Source organism: Balaenoptera borealis (genome assembly GCF_965194805.1).
Source record: "Balaenoptera borealis genome assembly, chromosome: 15".
Lineage (NCBI taxonomy): Eukaryota > Metazoa > Chordata > Mammalia > Artiodactyla > Balaenopteridae > Balaenoptera > Balaenoptera borealis.
The window spans coordinates 84079236-84098411 of record NC_138871.1 but is presented as its reverse complement, the minus strand read 5'-3'; the positions used below and the strand labels follow the sequence as shown (position 1 = coordinate 84098411).

The window sequence follows — 19176 nt, the reverse complement described above, 5'->3', positions numbered from 1 at the left end:
TCAACACCAACACTCTATATATTATATTATAAGGTGGCAGTAATAAAAAACTGTCGGGGAAGCAAATAAAATCTTTTTAAAGGACAACAGTGGCACTTAACACATTACTTAAAACAGAAAGAAAGAGAAAATGTGGTCAAGAAAATAAAAGGGTCAAAAGAAAATCCCCAGATAAATCAAAATTAAGATAATTTACATGTGGATAGTTGTGCATATTAGTAAATTTTGTCTCAAACAATTAACTTACTTTCGAAGTTCAGCATTCTGTTTTTCCAAGCTCATTTTCATTTCTAGGAGATGATTATTCTCTTGTTTCAACTGCTTTTCTGACATTTTTAGTGTGTTAACTTGCTGTGTTTGCATCTTCAAGTCATTTTGTGTAAGGCAGCGCTTCTGAGTTTCCTGCTCTATTTTTAATGTCAAGTTTCTAACCTAAAAAATAGTGTTATTGGTATGTAAGTAAATTATTTTGACTTTCTTATCAATGAAGCTGGCAGTAAATATGATGATATAAAACAGATTTTTTCCCCTTAAACAGTTAATTCACTTCAAAATAAAATATTTCTTGGATTTTCCATAATGACATATTTTTAAAATAAAATATGGTCTTTAAAAATGTTTTAATCATGATTCATTTAGTATATCATCCAAATTCGGTAAAATTTAAAGATTATGGAATATTATTTTACAAGAAAAAATTTTAAATTATAAAACCATCACTGAAACTTTATAAATAAACCTAGTTTACTATTAATTCATTAAATAGTTTACTATTATTTATTAGTAAACTTCACACTTACATCCTCATTTAGCACATCTTTCTGTTTGAGGAGTTCGTTTATTTTCTGCTGTGACTGTTTGAGGTCACAGTCTAATATAGAGCATCTTTTCTCAGCCTCCAGCAACAAGTTCTCTACTTTCTGTTTTAAAGTTCTTTCCTCCAACAGCTTTTTCTCCATTTCTATTGCCACAAAAATGGACATAATCATGAATCAAACAAAAGAAGCATATCAAATACATGACACAGTGCTAATAAAAATTACAGTACATGATCCTGCCTTAATAATTTTTTAAATTTCCAATTTAATATTTTCATCTCTCCTCTTAATATAATTGAAATGTCAACAATTTCATGCTTGAAAATTAGGTGTTTCATTTGCAGGGTATAAAATTCTACCACACTCCACAATATTACATCCATTTTAATGAAAGCAAAATAATTCTGCCTTTACTTGTGTTTCTAAAAGACATTTACATCTTTTTAAATAAAGATTTATTTTTCTGCTACTCTGTGCTTCTCAGTGTTACTCTTCCTGCCTAAAAACATTAAGCAAGATCCTAATCATTATAGAGGTAGATCCTATGACTTCAATGGCTCTTTCTATATTAGCATATTACTATGCAGAGGATGAAAATATATGTTTTAGGGAGTTGGCAGAGGACAGGACTCTAGAACCAAACTTCCTGAGTTTAAATCCTGGTTCTGACACTTCCTAATTATTTGACTAGCCAACTTAATTAACCTCTCTGAGGCTCACTTTTCTTATCTCTAGAATGGTGATAATAGCACCTACACCCATAGGGATTTTGCAAAGATTCTGCATTAACATATGTGTAGTACTTAAATGCTGCCTGGATACGGCAAGCACTTGATAAGTGCTCACACAGGAGAATTTTCAGTGACCTAAGAAAATGTTCACAATATTTTTTAAAAGGAAAAAAACCAAAACAGTAGAGGAAATTGAGAAAATATACAAAATATCATCCTGATTTAGTAGCATTCTGGTTAATCTTTACTTTTTATTTTCCTATATTTTCTAAATGATTTGCAACAAACTTTTAATTTGTTTTATTAATCAGAAAAGACTTCTAAAGACCTTTTTTCAATCTCAAAGTGAAGAGCAAAGTTTACGTCTAATCAAGTGATTTCATATTAACTGCAAGTTATTACATGTAAAGGATTACTGATGTACTGATTAGAAAATCTGTTCAAATTCAATAGATTCTTCTGCTCCTTCATACCTAATGTTCAACCTCTAATGATCATTTATTACAAAGTTATATTGGGTAAAAATTAAACCTTATGAATTTTCAGTTTTTAATGAACTGTCTTCAAAAGTGTAGAAGAATGAAACCATTTTTTACACACTACTAAAAATAGCTAGCATTTCTAAGCACTTTTCAGGTATCATTATACTTGGTTTTCACAACAACCTAATACAGTAATTGTCCCTTTACAGGAAACAAGGCACAAAAAGGATAAGTAACTAGAGAAAGTCACATAACTAGTAATTCATTGCTAAGCCATATTCTTAAACAAAGAATGCAATGCAATGACATGCATTGGAAAGACCAAAGGCTTTATACCAGATGTGAGTACCATCTATAAAATGTAAGTTTTGTGTATTCATACAAAATATGAAAGTCATCTGTATCTTACGTTACAGCTGTAAAAAGGAATTTTAAAAATTGAGTTATTATTATGCTAAATTGGTTTATTTTCAACACTTCAGAGAATAATCTATAAACAAATGTACTCATTTTAAAAACTAATCACCCTAATGTGGGCACAGAGAATAGAAAGAGGCATGAGTGAACTCACTGAGATGAGAAAAATAAAGATTCTGTATCTTGTTTTGGGTAGTGATTATATGTGTGTGTTACAAATGTGAAAAATGTTTGCATTTTATTGCATCTAAATTATGACCTCAAAAGAAATTCAACTTTGTCTTTTTAGGCCATGGACAGGGAAACATGGCCCACTAACTTTCTTGTTAGGTATTTCTAAATAAAGCACTCATTTCATCTTTTATCATCTAGAATCAATGCCTTAAACTAAACTGTTTAAAAAAAAAATCTCCAATTTTAATTACATTCAATAGTTTAAAGGCTATTTATTGCTAAGTTATTAATAAATGTTATGCTTTAATATGAAGTGAAATTTCTGTTTAAGAGTTTTATAAATCTTTGACAAGAATACTTTATTTCCTTTGGAATTTCAAATCCATCATATATGAACAGTCAGTTTGGAAGACAAGAAATTATCTAGAAGACAATTAATTCCAAGATACGGGCTTGGTTTGTGGAAAAGTTCACTTTGTTATCTTACCCTACACTCATTAGTATTGTGTGACTTTGACCAAATCTAGCTAGTATCTTTACCATGCCAGATTTCAAAATATTCAGTGAACTTATATTCTATAAACTCGCAAGACTTTTGTAACACCAGCTGGTGAAATGTCAAACTAAATATTATAAAAAGAGCATATCCCCCAAATCTGAATAGATGTATCTAGAGCTTCGCACTCTGCATGCCTGCCACTGTTGATAGCACTGAACTATTAACTTCTATCTGATCTAGAAATTTGGTTGAGTAATTCTGTGTTGGGGGCTTACTACCTTAGAAATGGCTGCTGCCTTCAAGGAAAAACATATATGTAAAGCTTCCCTAATACTTTTTAAAATATTTTTCAAAATCAGAGTTGAATACAAAATCAATTCTGTAAAATGTTGCTGAAAACCCTCTTATGAAAATGCGTACCTTTCATGGCTTCTGATTTAGCTTCTTCAATGGATTCATAAATCTTATTTTTATCTGCCAGCCGTGCTTTTGTAGCCTTATGTTCAGCCTCTTCTTGTTCTAAGCTCTGCTGTATAACTTTTAGTTGGTATGTCATATCTATTTCCATGTTGTTCTTCTCCTATTAAAGATTTTAAATGGCAGCTATCAACAAAAAAGACTGGCTTGCAATTTCAAAAACGTAGTCTTTTTTTTAAACAGGTTTACTAATAATGTTCAACGTGTTCTCTCCGATCTTCAAACTTCTTGTAAAAGTAATCGATGTACTCTACCTGTTCACTTCCCTCTGTACCCATCTCCCACATCTCCGCTCTACTGTTTTGAGATCTTCATTGAGATTGCTTGAGCTCAATAAAGTGACAAATGATATCTCAATATCAAAGTCAACAGACATTTATAGTCTTTATTTCATTTGAACTCACTGTTGCCCTTGAAACTATTTCCTTGACATACCTGACACTGAACTCACTTGGCTCTCCCCATCCTGCTCTCATCTTTTCTGTTGCATGTGAAGTTTTCTCCCAGCTGCCCCTGAAATGTTGGGTGTTCTCTGGAGTAGTGTTCTTTAGCCATAATGCTTCTCCTCTTCCTACATTATTACTTCTCAAACTTTTAAAACATACCTAATGTTTCCCTTTGCTATATCTAAAAAAAAAAAAAAAAAAGAAATCTCAGGATCCTCTACTATTCACCCTTATTTTCCACATAGGAGACTTGTTTTAAGTTGAGAATCTTTAATAGAAGTCAGTCTATTTTCGATATATCCTCAAAAGATTTTCTAATTCTTTGTTTTCTACAATTTATATTGTAAATATAGGTATTTCTTTTGTTTTTCAAGAATAAAAATGATTTTTTTCAAACTACACAATCCACCAACAGAGTAATTTACTCTGCTCTGAAAAACCAATGCTCTAAGCAATCTCTTTGCAGATGGGCTCTTCCAGTCACATGGTTTGAGTTACTTCTATATCGATGACTCTCAAATATTTCTAGCTGCTACTACCATAGCTTACTTCTTTGTAGACATCCTAATTTGGCTGTCTCGCAGGCACCTCAACTTAGGACTAAAATGGATTTATCACTGTCTCCTCTAAAACAGCTATTTTTCCTTTATTCTTTATTAATTAATGGTACCACTATAGACTTCGTCACAAACTAGGAACCCAAAACTCATTCTTGAGTACTATTCACATGCCATATCTAATCAATCACTAAGTGTTCTCAAATATTCCTCCTCCAAATATTTCTCAGATTCATCCTTATTTTCCATCCTTTGAACTACTGTACTAGTTAAGTCTCCATTATCTAGGTTACTGAAAAAGCCTCTGACTAATCTACCTACGTCATCGTGTCCTCCTCAAACCTAGTTTCCACATGGTACATAATGATCTATCTTAAATGTTCCTCTAATAAAATCATCCAACTTAAAAGCCCTTCAGTGGCTAGTCCATTACTTAGAGCAACTAAGTGTTGTTAATAGAGTATTCAACATCTTGCATGGCCTGGCTCATGCCTGGCTCTGTAGCCTCACTCAGGCCAGTGAATTCATCACCCTTTAACATTAGGTTTTCAGGCCAATTTTAACCTGATGTCTATTTTTGTAAAATTTCATTAGATCATAGCCATGCCCATTCCTTTTACTGCAGCAGAGACCATATGGCCTGCAAAGTCTAAAGTATTTACTGTCTTTCCCTTAAAAGATTAAAATTTGTTGACCCCTGCTCTTTACTCCAGAAATACTGAATGGTTTGCATTTAAATAAACTGACTATGACTTTTTTATTTTCTATCCTCTGTGCCTTTTGCCCATGCTGTCCTCCCCAACTTTACCCTGTCAACCAATCCTGCCCTGTCAGATTGGGAATTCATTCTGTGCGCCCAATATACCCTGCCCATACCTCTCATTCTACTTACCACACTGCATTAGAATTATCTGTGTACTTTATTATTACTTTAGAAATTACCCATTAGACTGTGAGATTGTTAAGGGGAAGAACTGCATCCTGATATTTCTACCACATATGATACATTAAATACTTAAATGAATGAATAAATAAGTGAATGAAAATAAAATATTAACTGCACAGAGCCTAAAAATTATCCCTGGCTTATAGTACTTTTTGGTAAACTTCTAAATGAAAAGTCGCGATAACTTTACGTCGTTTTAAAGACATATTGTAAGATGGGCTTCCCTGGTGGCGCAGTGGTTAAGAATCCACCTGACAATGCAGGGGACACGGGTTCGATCCCTGGTCTAGGAAGATCCCACATGCCGTGGAGCAACTAAGCTCGCGAGCCACAACTACTGAGCCTGCGCTCTACAGCCCATGAGCCAGAACTACTGAAGCCTGCGCGCCTAGAGCCCATGCTCCACAACATGAGAAGCCACTGCAATAAGAAGCCCGCTCACCGAGCCCGTGCTCCACAACAAGAGAAGCCACTGCAATGAGAAGCCCGCTCACCGCAACGAAGAGTAGCCCCCGCACACAGCAACAAAGAACCAATGCAGCCAAAAATAAATAAATAAAATAAATTTACTTTTTTAAAAAAAAGATATATTGTAAGTCAAAATTTGCATTTTCCTTGGATGCCCAGGAAGAAGCATCCTCATTATACACCCCAAGAGAGATTCTCCCTTCATAAGCATCTAACATCTAAAGGGCTGCTTGTATAGTGTTATGGTAAGCCTTAAAATACACATCCCTAATCTACATAACCAAGTGTGAATATAGGAAAGTACATGAGTGTTGGAAATATTTCAGTTACTAATTTTCCTTATTTTAGAGTAAGTTTTTCAACCCCAAACTGTCTAGTCATTTACTTACACAAATGTAAAACTTAACATGTTTTACCTTTTCCAAATCAGTAAGTCTCTCCTGTAGTTGTCTCTTCTCAATCTCTACTTTTGCTAATAAGATTTTGCCATTCTTTAAATCTTCTTCTAGGCCAGATATTCTACCTAAAATTGAAACATTTTTAAAAACAATAAACTCATATAGTATATATATTAAACTTAGAGTAAAAAATTTGGAATTCACCTCATTCCTTAAAGTTGTTATTTATGAGCAGAACTTCTATAATTGTTGGTATAGTGCTTTAGAGTTAATTCGACTGGAATCCAATCTACCACCTTTAGAAGTGGTTTGTTACTTAAAATACTTCATACTATTTGAAAGTAAATCTTTCATTCATAAAATTTTGTAACAATGTATTTCTAATATGCTAACCTTACATAACAGAGTAGTATATTCAGACATGTACCATTCTAGCACATTATCCATCATCTAAGGTTATTCCCAAAACACAAATCATTAAGATGAACTTAAGTGCAATATCTACTTTAATACCTTGTAAATCATTAATAATCTCTGATCCATGGGTTCGGTCCCTCCTTTCAGATTCTAGCACTGACTGAAGATTGATAAATTCCTTTTCAAGTTTTAACTTGGCAGTCTCCAGCAGGCAATTTTTATCTTGTAGATCTCTATTGTTAGATTCCAGCTGTTGAATCTGTTTTGAACTTTCTGCCTGGGTTTTTCTTAGCCGGGCTGCAGTATCAGATTCTGTTCGCAGCAAAGCATTGGTTTCATCCAGCTGTTATTCCATTCAAAACCAAACAAACACAGGTATATATGATGAAAATACCTTCAATTTATTACCCCATTACAAACTATTTAAAATAAACAAAAACCTAAAAATATCTTCCTAATGATTTCCTTTTTGTAACACTGCCAATTAAAACAAATGTTAACAGTCATAAATAAAATTCAATATCCTTATAAATTGGGATCAACCTACTTGTCTCTGGAGTTGATTCACTTTCTCAGTGGATATTTGAGAGTTCTGATTCCTTTTTTTCAAATCTTCAAGTTGATCTTTTAAACTGTTAACTGTGATAAAAAGCATTTTAATGGTAAGCTTCAACACAACACACACATACACACAAACTTTTTCTCTTAGTATTTAATATTCTACACCACAAACCATCATTCTCCAAATTTCGCTTCTTGTCTGCTTCTTGATCAGCTTTCCGCTGATATTCTGCATTTTTGTGCTGAAGAAGCGCCTTTTCTCTTTCTAATTGTCTTAATGCTGATTCCACATTTTTCCTTAAGGTAATCTGAAATAATGCTTGAAGTTATTATCAAAGGAAAGTATGTATAAAAATCAAACGAAAACAAAAAATATTTCAGTTACATCAAGCAAATAAAAAAGACCTTTTAAAAAGCTATTAACTGCCCTTTTGTTAAAACTACAATGTTTTCCATATTTTTTAAATAGCACACTATTCTTAAATAATCAAGACCACAAGTGTTTTGTTTACTATTGAAAGTCAAAATTTCTGTAACATTCCATCACCACTGAACCATCTTTACTTAATACAAACTATGGGTCTGAATAAAAAAAGAAACAATTGTCAATTTCTATTTTTAAGCCATATAAGTAATATGAGTGCAATTTTCTTTTTACTGGAAATATCTACACATACTAAATTGACTCATTTGCAAAAACATAACAAAATGAAGCCTATTATCATGGTTACCCTATAATCTGAGAGTCCTGTCCACCAATGCTACAAGGTAGATTTTACTATATAACAAGGTTATATATATATATATATATATATATATATATATATATATATAACAAAAAGAACTCTGTAGATAAGTCAGGCATCAAAACTTTTTATGAACAAAAATGTTAATAAAAGCACAGAGCGACTTTACCTCTTCTTCTAGCTCCTTTGCTACTTTCTCCAGGCGAGTATTAACAGATCTAAAGAATTTCAAAGGCAACAGTAAATAATTCTCTCCTAGTTTACAATAAAGACATTTACCATAAATTATAAAATTATCATATAATTACTTTGTAGCTCTTCTTTTTTAGTAAAATGTTTAAACTTACATTTTAAAATATAACACTTAATTATCTACAAAACATACTTGCACTTCTGCTCTAGTTCCTCTTTGGCTTGTATCTCACTGCTAAGGTGTTCTTCTAATGTGTATAGTTTTTTCTGAATCTGTCAGAAAATAAAAAACTATAATTATAAAGTCTGATCATATTTAAAAGATGAGAGGCTTAAAGAAAACAATGATAATCTCTTTCCTTTCAACTTAATATAGGTACAGTTTTTGTACCTTCTTAATGTGATTTTTATTGACAGAGAGAAAAAATCCTCCATCTCTTGCTTTCTATTACAGTACACATGTATGTATGAACACACTATGTAAACATAAGAATAAAAAGCTCCAATCTTGGCAGAATTCTTCTATGACACCAAGTTTCTCATTCATTATGAACAAAGGACATCCTTTGATACCCTCCATCGTTCTTTTGTAGATTATTTATTCGAAAATACTGTCACCATTTGTGCTTATAAAGATAAAAGGTCTACATCTGAAACAAATATTTGGAATATTTGACTGAACACGCTCAAAAACATATTACTTTTCTTAAAAATAATAAAAGCTCTTCCCATTTTTCCAAAGGAGACATGCAGATAGCCAAGAGATCTATGAAAAGATGTTCAACATCACTAATTATTAGGGAAATGCAAATGAAAACCATAATGAGATATCACCTCACACCTGACAGAATGGCTATCATCAAAAAGACAAAAATAACAAATAGTGGAGAGCATGTGGAGAAAAGGGAACCCTGGTGCAGTGTTGGTGGGGATGTAAATTGGTACAGCCACTATGGAGAACAGTATGGAGATTCTTCAAAAGATAAGGATAGAACTCCCATACAATCCAGCTATTCCACTTCTGAGTATTTATCTGAAGAATATGAAAACACTAATTCAAAAAGATATATGCACCCAAGTTATGGAAACAACCTGAGTATCCACTGGTGGATCAATGAATAAAGAAGATGTGGTATATATACACAGTGGAAACCACTACTCAGCCATAAAAAAAAAGTGAAATCTTGCCATTTGCAACATGGATGAACCTTGAGGGTATTAGAAATAAGTCAAAAAGTGAAAGACAAAAACCATATGGTATCACTCATGCGGAAACAAACACACACACACAGAAAAGGAAAGAAAATAAAACAAAAACAAAGACAAACTCAAAGACAGGGAACAGACTGGTCATTACCAGAGGAAAAGGTGGTTAGGGCTGGATGAAGTGAGTGAATGGGGTCAAGTGTATGGTGATGGATGATTACTAGACTTTTGATAATGATCACTTTGCAATGAATACAGAAGGAGAATCATAATGTTGTACACCTGAAACTTATGTAATGTTACATACCAATTTTCCCTCAAAAAAAGATATATAAAAGCTCTTCTTTATATCTTCCTACACTGTGCCAGGCACAATACTGTGAAAAGTTGTCAACAATAACTCTTTTGGATAAATGACAACTAATTAATTACAAGTCATCTTGCCATAAGGCCAGATATGTCGGGCTTTAAACAAACTAAAATTATCGAAAGTATTAAATAATTCATTTTGGGAGGCTTACTGCCTTTATAAAGGATTTAACTTTTCAAGTTCCTTTTGTGTTTTAGGTACAGTGGCAGGCACTTTACAAATACTGTCTCATTAATCCTAACAAAACCCCTAAAAAGATGGGTAGTATTATATCTATTCAATAAAGAAACTGAAATCCAAAAAAGGTGAACAGCTAGGCCAAGATAGCATAGCTAATTAAGTGGCAGTGCCCCAAAAGATCCTGATCTATTAGATTCCATGGCCAATGTTCTTTCCACTATTCTTTCTAGTGATTAAGTTCTCCATGATTTCTTAAATATTTCATATACCTTAAGCAAAACTGTATACTTCCCTAGTAAGAAAATACAGGCCAATGAACTAGTCAAGTTTAACAGCTTTTGGCTGCTACTATATTAGTATAATTTGATCACACTAGTTATCACATGCTAATCAAAAGTCCTTGCTGCTACTTATATATCCTTAATAAATAAAAACAAGAAAATTACATAATATATATTTTAAACAACAGATCCATAGGTGCAATAATAAAAAGAATACTTGGTAGAAAAAAGGTTGAGAACTTCTCTCTTGGGTAGGTGTAGTACTCCAAATGCTAGGTGGAATATGATTATAACAAAACATCGCTAGAGTGATGAGATTTTCCTGTTTTTCAACATATTTGACATCAACATACCTCTTGACTCTCCTATTTAAAACAAAACAAAAACATTAAAATGCTTGTTATGCTTTGTAAAATTCCTAAAACACAAATCATACCAAAATTACCCAACTAATTTTTTTTAGCTTTTATAGGTTTTGAAGAGAAAAATGTTTAGCATCCTCATTTATGTGTATGTGTGTTCATGATTTAGCTTTGCATAGAGGTCACAAAATATTGTAACATTTTGATAAAATTATCCTTTACATGAATTCATTGCTAAATAGTCAAAATTTAAATTATCTACTATTTCTATATCCTTACAGCTTATTATCTGTACTCTTTTATAGTACTAAGATCATAAAATTTTCTAACTGGTAGAAAATACAGCTGTTTGTAAACCTAATTCTATCAGTTTTGCTACTAAAACTAAACCTAAAGCCATGTATAAGTCATCTTTTCACTAGCCATTGGATCTCACACAGTGATACTTGTCAAATAAATGAATCACTTCAATGTTATGCTGAACTGGATTGCAAGAAGGAATGCCATCTGAAAGTAGCATCAAGTGAACTTTAAAACTACAGGGATATTACTAAAATATTTGAACACGTATAGAGTAGTAAAAATTTATACATACTTCGTTTTTCCTTGACTGTATTGAATCATTTTCTTTACAAGATGGAGAGTCACTTAATAACCTAGAAGGAAAGGCAGGAAATAAATTCTTTTGCATGTCATTTTAACTCATTTTCTAATACCAAGTTATTCTCAGAATTAAATTCCAACCACAGATTCTCTTTCTTTTCACTTCAACATATTTAAAATGAAGTAATATTTTCCCCTCTAGAGATGTATAACATTTTCAATCATTTAAAATGATAAATATTTCTTGCCTCTCGCTCTTAAGCGGATGTTCTAGTCTTTAACATCGTTGAGACTGGAGTCACTAAATAGAACTACACTTTTCTCCCTATTCATCTCATTTTGAGTTCCTGTAACTATCTTATTCTTTTTTTTTCTAGGAATCTTCTAGAAAGAGACAGCTCTCCTCCTTTTCAAAAATAACATCTCTTGATCTCCAGGTCTTAATACACAAATCATCACTTCTATCGAACTGCCAATTTCTCGCTTAGCTGGGTCCTTCCTCACTGTGTATAAACATGCTTGGGCTTCTCCTGGCACTGATGTCCTCAGTTTAGTCAGCACTACAGTAGTTTTCAGAACACTGTCCTTGGCAGGGTGAATAACTCATGCTGGTTCGCCTGGGATTTTCTTGGTTTTAGCATGAAAGTCCCACACCACATCCCAGGAAACCCCTCAGTCCTGGGGAAACCACAATGGTTGATCACCCCGACCATTACACACATGGAAATACCAAAAATTTCTCAAATATATGTCTCTCAAACGTCTTTAACACTTCATTCAACTGTTTAACAGTTTTCAGTGGCTCTTCACTGCCTGTCAAAGTCAAAAGTCCCTTAGCACAGCACACAACAATCATCTGTTGCATTATGCTTCCCCTAAACTCCAACTCTAGTCTGTTTTCTAATTTTATACCCAATACTCACTCCAGTTGACCAATATGTATTGAATGATCTTGTGCCAGGCTCTGCACTACATGGAGGGATTACAGGCAAGAAAATCACAGTCCCATTAAATCCTCCAAATGGTCATGATACAGTGATTATATATATGCCCTATGTTTGAACCCTACTGGACTATACCACTCTGCTCCCAAAGTATGCTTACATTCCAAACTTTTGCTTCCACTATTCACCTCCCCACTATACTCACCTAACCTCCTTGCATCTCAGCCACTCAAAACCCTTTCTTAACTTTAGACTTGGCTAAGATGCTACCTCTTCCCTGAGGTCTTACCTGACTTCCCCCTACCCTCGTCCCAAAGAGACGTGACTTTTATTTTTCTTCTGAACCATCTCATATCTTTTTGGTACCTTTCTTAAGGCAAATATCAAATTTTACCCTTCACTATGACTATATAATTCTCCTATATCCCTTATTAGTTGACAAGCTCCTTCAAAAGTAGGTGTTTGGTCTTACTCTATATCCCCCAAAGAACACAGAACATTGCCTTACATTCATTTGTAAATTAATATCATATAAAATTCTATGAAAAAACTCAGTTTAAAACAAATTAACACTTTATCTTCTATAATTCAGAGTCTCGAAGTAAGACAACTCTTTATAGCCAGATGCTGAAAACAATAAAAATGTAACAAACAAATCACATACAAATTTTCTCTATAGTAGGTAAATCCTATAAAAGGCAGCTGATTTCCCACAAAAGCTTTAGGAATTGGGAAGGTTTCTACATCTCCTTTATCATCTTCAATGTCATCAAAATTGCTGCTGTCTATGTCACTGCTGAGTTCAGGTACCACAGGAGCTGCCGCTATTAAAAGAAAAGAAACAAATTATTTAATAATAATATATCTGATTTAAAATTATATAAACGACCCCTGTTTTGTTTTATATTAGTAATTATATATTATTAATAATATGTGATATAAACATATTACATATTGATATTTGATTCATTAACAATACTATATGATTATGATTTACTATAGAATATTTTAGTAACAGATTTTGTTTTATCATTTCAAAGAACTGAAATTTTATGTGTTTTATTATTATATTAGATTGGTTTTAAATATAGATAAATCAATCAAACAAGGAAAGCAGGATGATATTATTCTAGGTGCTAAAGTTACAAGCAGCAATAACTTGCATATACGTTCTTTAGTCTTCAGTTTTCTACCTTCTTTAAGTAGAAATATTTCTTACTCTTCAAATGAATTAATGTTAAATATACATGAAGTTTAAATGAATTACTATGCTTACTCTAGTATTCACCAGAGTATGGTCTCCATAAGTAACTAATTACTGATTTATTAATTCAAACATCTGAATTAAAGAATTGTATTTCCCCAATTCTGAAAATTACTGAGGTCCATAAAACTTAGCTTGACAAATTAAGAAACCTATGTTTATCATAAAAGCACTGGGAAATAAAGACATATTAGTTTGCTAAGATAGTGAGGTAATATTAATTTAGTTATAAATACTGCTTCAGAACAAATTGAAATGAAACCTCTCAATTTAAAAATTAGTTAGCATTAAGTGTACAGACATGCTTGTTAATTCAGAAGAGGAATGAATTTATGAGATTTAAAATGTGATGAAATGGAAATATTTAAATTTATTGACTTACTCTCTCTTATGTTATCCCAATTCCATTGATCATTCTTAAAGAAAGGATGTTGTTTGATTTCTTCTACTCCATTTCTTCCAAGTCGTACCTCCCTAAACAATGCAGTTAAAAACTGTATTATAAAGAGTAACATTATATAAATACAAAAATATTAACTCTTATCTCAACAAGGATCAAAATAAGGATCAGAAATGAGTTTAAGATATCTTTATTAAAAGCTTCAGCTTAAATGTTGCTCAAAAATAAGCAATCTAATTTTATAGTATATGATTGCTCTAGATAGTAAACGCCATGGAAAGGGAAATATGTTTCCACCTGTTTTGTGTCAAATGAAAGTACGAGATTTTCAATGAAAAAAATCATCTGCGTGTGCCAAAACCACATGACCAACTTTAGGGGCTAAAATGGATGGAGGTTTAACTTTTGGCATAGAAGAGTTTTTTAAAACCTTTCTAATAAATGTTTTAAAAAATCCTCCTCCTTTCTTTTTTTTTTTTTTAATTTATTTATTTATTTTATTTATGGCTGTGTTGGGTCTTCGTTTCTCTGTGAGGACTTTCTCTAGTTGTGGAAAGCAGGGGCCACTCTTCATCGTGGTGCGCGGGCCTCTCACTATCACGGCCTCTCTTGTTGCGGAGCACAGGCTCCAGACGCGCAGGCTCAGTAATTGTGGCGCACGGGCCCAGTTGCTCTGTGGCATGTGGGATCTTCCCAGACCAGGGCTCGAACCCGTGTCCCCTGCATTGGCAGGCAGATTCTAAACCACTGCGCCACCAGGGAAGCCCCCTCCTTTCTTAAAAAGAACTCACATATTATGTTTGAAGCTATCCATGTTTACTCTGGATATATCTACATCTATATTAAATATAAATTGTTAAATATAAATATATATTACATTTATATTAAAATTATCATTCTGAATACCAAAAAATGTTACTAATAATTTCATTCTTTGACCTGTTGAGTCTTCAGTGAAGACTATATGGAAATAAAAAACATTTTTTATATGTCCCTGGAGCTATGTTTAATATAAACAAGAAAACCTGTAAAGTTTAGAAGGAAGTGCTCTTAGCCACATTGATGGCATTAAATTCTTTTCAAACTATCTTTTCTCCACCTACAATCATTCCTTAGACTGCAACCACTCCCCCCATAAATTGCTAAGGCAAATATTTCATTAATGGTACTCCTTTCATTAGCATATGCTGTATCCTGTTTTATATTTTACCCTTCAGCACAAATTATGGTCATTCCCATCAACTCCATCTAGTCCTCAAATCAAACACTATTTTGAGTTTATCACCATGTATTATTCATTAATCATGTAATTAATAATCAAAGTTTTATTTTACAAATGATTGATAAACATATAAAAATGATTAAGCTGTCTAATGAGGAAAAATATGATTTTCTTGCTTTGTATGGAAAAGAAATAATTCATAATACTTAGTTTGGCAAGAATGAGGGAAACAATTATTAATAATGGAAATATACCCTGATGTGACTTCTTCTCTGGGGGTCAAATTTGTAACTCAAGTAGGTCAATTTTAAAATGTATCTCCTAGAATTCCACCTTTAAGATTTTATCCTACAAAAAGTATGCAAAGATAAATGTATAAGGATAGTCACTGCAGTACTGGTTGTAACAGCAACTGGCTAACAGGCAATAATAAGGTGTGCTGAGGAATCATAGCATCTTAGGGCAAGAAATGTTCTTAGTTATCACCTAATCTGATCCCATCATTTAAGGATGAGTAAAATTATTTGCCCAACAAGTAAAATAATTTTCCTAAAATCATAAAGCTAGTGAGGTAAGTCTGGACTGAGGTGGAAGCACCCACTTATATGTGTTAGTCCTTTAATAGGATGACTCCTATTACAAATATAAAATGGGAAACCAGAAAAGAATAGAATAGAGAGGGCAAGGAAGAAACCTCAAATAGCTTTCTAGCTTCTCTTTTTAAGGCAGGTTTTCACAACAATGTTCATCTAGTTTGTTTCAAGAAATATAGAATTTCCAGGATGGACTTGCTCATATTCAAATGCAAATTAAAAAGGGTTGGGAAGGAGGCACTCCCAAATCAAACACAGATAGTTTTTAAGATTATTAACTTTTGAGTATTTATCTGCACAAAAATGTTCTCTTCTCAAAAGTTGTACAATCAAGAGCAGTACGGCTTAATCACCTTAGAGGATAAAATATGAATAATACAGAAGTTTTATTTCTCTCAAATGCATTATTTTACCAAGTTCTATTTTTTTCCTTTTTAGACATGAGGGTTAAGATTAGAGTTAGATTACCATTAGGCTGCACATACAAAATGACAAGGGTAACCCAACACCAGGCTTAGCAGTAGGAAAAGGCTAAACCAGAATTAAATGCAATTTGGATAAAAAGATTGATTTTATATGTACATAAGAGTTAGGTATGCTTTCATTTCTACAAATCCAAAAGTTAAAAGGATTCTCTATAAAGAAATTCAATGTATATTACCTATCTGTTAAGAAGGCACAGATGAGATTCTTCGCATGTTTAGAAATTTCTGCATCTTCGGGGAAACATAGTGAGTTTTTATGATCCATAATTTTGCTATATGTTCCTACCAGTGAATCTGCATAAAATGGAGTATCCCCTAAAGTTCCAAGAAAAAAGACACAGTGTAACAGAGAATGCAAATTAAACATTTTTCACCTAATATTTAAATATGTTAAGTTTAAATTTGTCACATGCATGGAAGAACGAAAAGGTCTATGGGCCAGGAATCTCAGTCAAAACAAACAGGCGCACACCAAGAATATATTTAAATTATAATCATACCAATGAACCATGAACTTTTAAGAGCAAAATAAAATCAATACTAACTGTAGAATTTGTTGGGTTTTTAAATACATAATGGGGAAAAAAACCAATTTACTGGATAATTTAAAAGATTACTAGGTGGGGTCAGATCAGTTAGTGCTTAAGCTAAATCAACCTTTTATGTTATACAATACAGTAGTCACTAGCTACAATTGGCACTTCAAAGTTTAATTAATTACAATTAAATAAAATGAAAAATTCAGTTCCCTAGTCACACTAGCCATATTTCAAGTGCCCGATATGGCAGGTGCCTACCATACTAAACAGTGCAGACATAAACCACGTTCATCATGATAGACTGGACAGTGCAGCTCTAAGAGTTAGATCAGCCCTATTATTTTACACATGAAGAAGCCAGACCCAGACAGATGACATGTGATTTGCCTAAGATGACACATAGCTAGAGTTGAAAACGGCAGAAACAGCCTCCTAATGCAGTGTTCCTGCTGACTGATGACTGTGATAAATAGGCATTGAAGCAAGTGTAAAGACAGAAAAAGTTCACGGCATCATCTTGGCCAGTATTCATCTAAAGCCACAAGAGTTAAAGGCCCTGCCAGTATGCCTCAACCACAAGCCACCTTAGTACAAATCAGACTTTCCCAAATCAGTCAAAAAGGAGTGTTCAGGTAGTTAGTTTTTGTTTTCCAAGGGAGGCAGAGGAGAGTTTTGAATTCAAGATTTTTCTAGTGCAACTTTTAACTGCAGTAGACTCCTTTAAATGAAGTCCAGTCAACCAACCTGATGAGCAAGCACCAGAGTAGGCTCAGAATACTGCAAAGCAGTGCCATTCAAACTCATTAAATTCAGCTCTCAGGCTGAAAACAGCAGCAGGAATTTAAATGGTCTCTTCAAACCCAGGTGACTTCCTCCAAAGTATATTATTTTTTAAACCCCTGGGAGAGTCTAGGCAAATGATGGAATATATTCTACTTTCAAAAGATTACAAGACACACCTAATGAATCATCAGATAGGGCCTAGAGGTGGGGAGAATAGATAGCTACCTGAGGACACATAGTGTGTACAAAGAGACCCACTACAAAGACAAAGGCCCAAAACAAAGTAGGTCATAGAAGGACATGAGACTACGCATAGCAAGATCAGTGCTACACATACACATATGGTCATCAAGAGAAGGCACTTTAACCACAAAAAAGTTCCATGACTAATTGTTATTTAAATTTGTACTGATTTTTTTTTAGCAGTAAACAGACTCAGTTACTATACAGATTTTACAGATTTCCACTACTAATTTCTTTTAGTCATCTTCTAGAAAATAAATTCCCCAGCTTCTAAAACTATATTTTCAATTCTAAAGTCATTTCATATAATGCTATTAGCCTTAACACATTTGCCTCTTAAAGTAGAATTTTGCTACATCTCCCTCAACCTGAAACCAGGGAGTCAGCCACTGGCTTCCTTGGCCAGAAGATATTTTTGTGACCCTAGTACTTAGGAATAGGAAATCTTAAAAATGAAATCAATGATGTAAAGAAAAGTTTTGAAACACTTGAGCCTTTCAAATTTTGATCTGGTCAAAGTAAAAGAAATTATTTAATTTGCCTCTGAGTTTTCTAAGATTGAAATATTATTATAAAATATATTTATCTTGATAGTCAAATGGTCAATAACTATATTTATGATTTATTTGACTAGAATTACAAACCAAACATATATACAAGAAATCAATATGAGAAACACAGTGCACAAAATTAATTACATAACAATTACATAAACTAAGAGTACTTTCAGTTCCTTATTATTATTAGAATAACAGCCTTATAATTAAAATATTTACAACAAATACTCCTGATTAAGAAAATCTTAGAATGAAGACCCACTGCAACTATAAACTTGCTTCTTGTTCTAATATTTTCTTAATACAAAAGGTCTATTGGAGGAATATTTCCTAGCAGTAGACTTTCAATTCCTTTCATATTCTACTCAATTACTGTGCTAGAATGAGGCTTGGTTTTAATTTTCCAATCAATAATCTGTCATATCAGACACTACTAATTCAGTTTTCAGAACTACTACTTTTTCCCTAGAACACAAGCAATTCATTTTTTTATAGTCTCACATTCTTGACTTAGAACTAAAGTGTTATGAGATGAGTTTTGAAAAAAGAACAATTTACTTACCCACCAGCATCTCAAAAAGGAAAACACCCACAGACCACCAATCACATTCTCGCCCATAGTAACCATCACCCCCTTGTGATTTCAGGACCTCAGGTGATATATAATCAGGTGTTCCAACTGCTGTATCACAATGCACCATGCCTGTCTGGGTAAAGTGCAGAGAGAAAAAAAAATGTGTATAAAATGTCTGTAAACACACACACACATAAGCGCAACTAATTCATTTATTATTACATATACAGCGACTACACAT

At 33.0% G+C, this 19176-nt stretch overlaps 1 protein-coding gene across 2 annotated transcripts in view; it reads right to left on the bottom strand.

The window, feature by feature from the left end:
- The window catches only part of ROCK2 (Rho associated coiled-coil containing protein kinase 2), a 140552-nt gene that overhangs the window by 28039 nt on the left and 93337 nt on the right, over nt 1–19176 (bottom strand). Inside the window, exons 6-20 of one of the 2 annotated variants that reach the window (XM_082357501.1) lie at nt 18924–19068; nt 16416–16554; nt 13922–14013; nt 12940–13099; nt 11324–11384; nt 10720–10731; nt 8523–8602; nt 8307–8355; nt 7564–7699; nt 7378–7469; nt 6927–7173; nt 6432–6538; nt 3542–3701; nt 801–961; nt 248–432 (exon numbers count right to left, since the gene is read on the bottom strand). In XM_082357501.1, coding sequence (XP_082213627.1) covers nt 248–432; nt 801–961; nt 3542–3701; nt 6432–6538; nt 6927–7173; nt 7378–7469; nt 7564–7699; nt 8307–8355; nt 8523–8602; nt 10720–10731; nt 11324–11384; nt 12940–13099; nt 13922–14013; nt 16416–16554; nt 18924–19068 — 1826 coding nt within the window. The remainder of the gene's footprint in view (nt 1–247; nt 433–800; nt 962–3541; nt 3702–6431; nt 6539–6926; nt 7174–7377; nt 7470–7563; nt 7700–8306; nt 8356–8522; nt 8603–10719; nt 10732–11323; nt 11385–12939; nt 13100–13921; nt 14014–16415; nt 16555–18923; nt 19069–19176) is intronic. The other variant, XM_082357502.1, reaches the window with a different exon arrangement.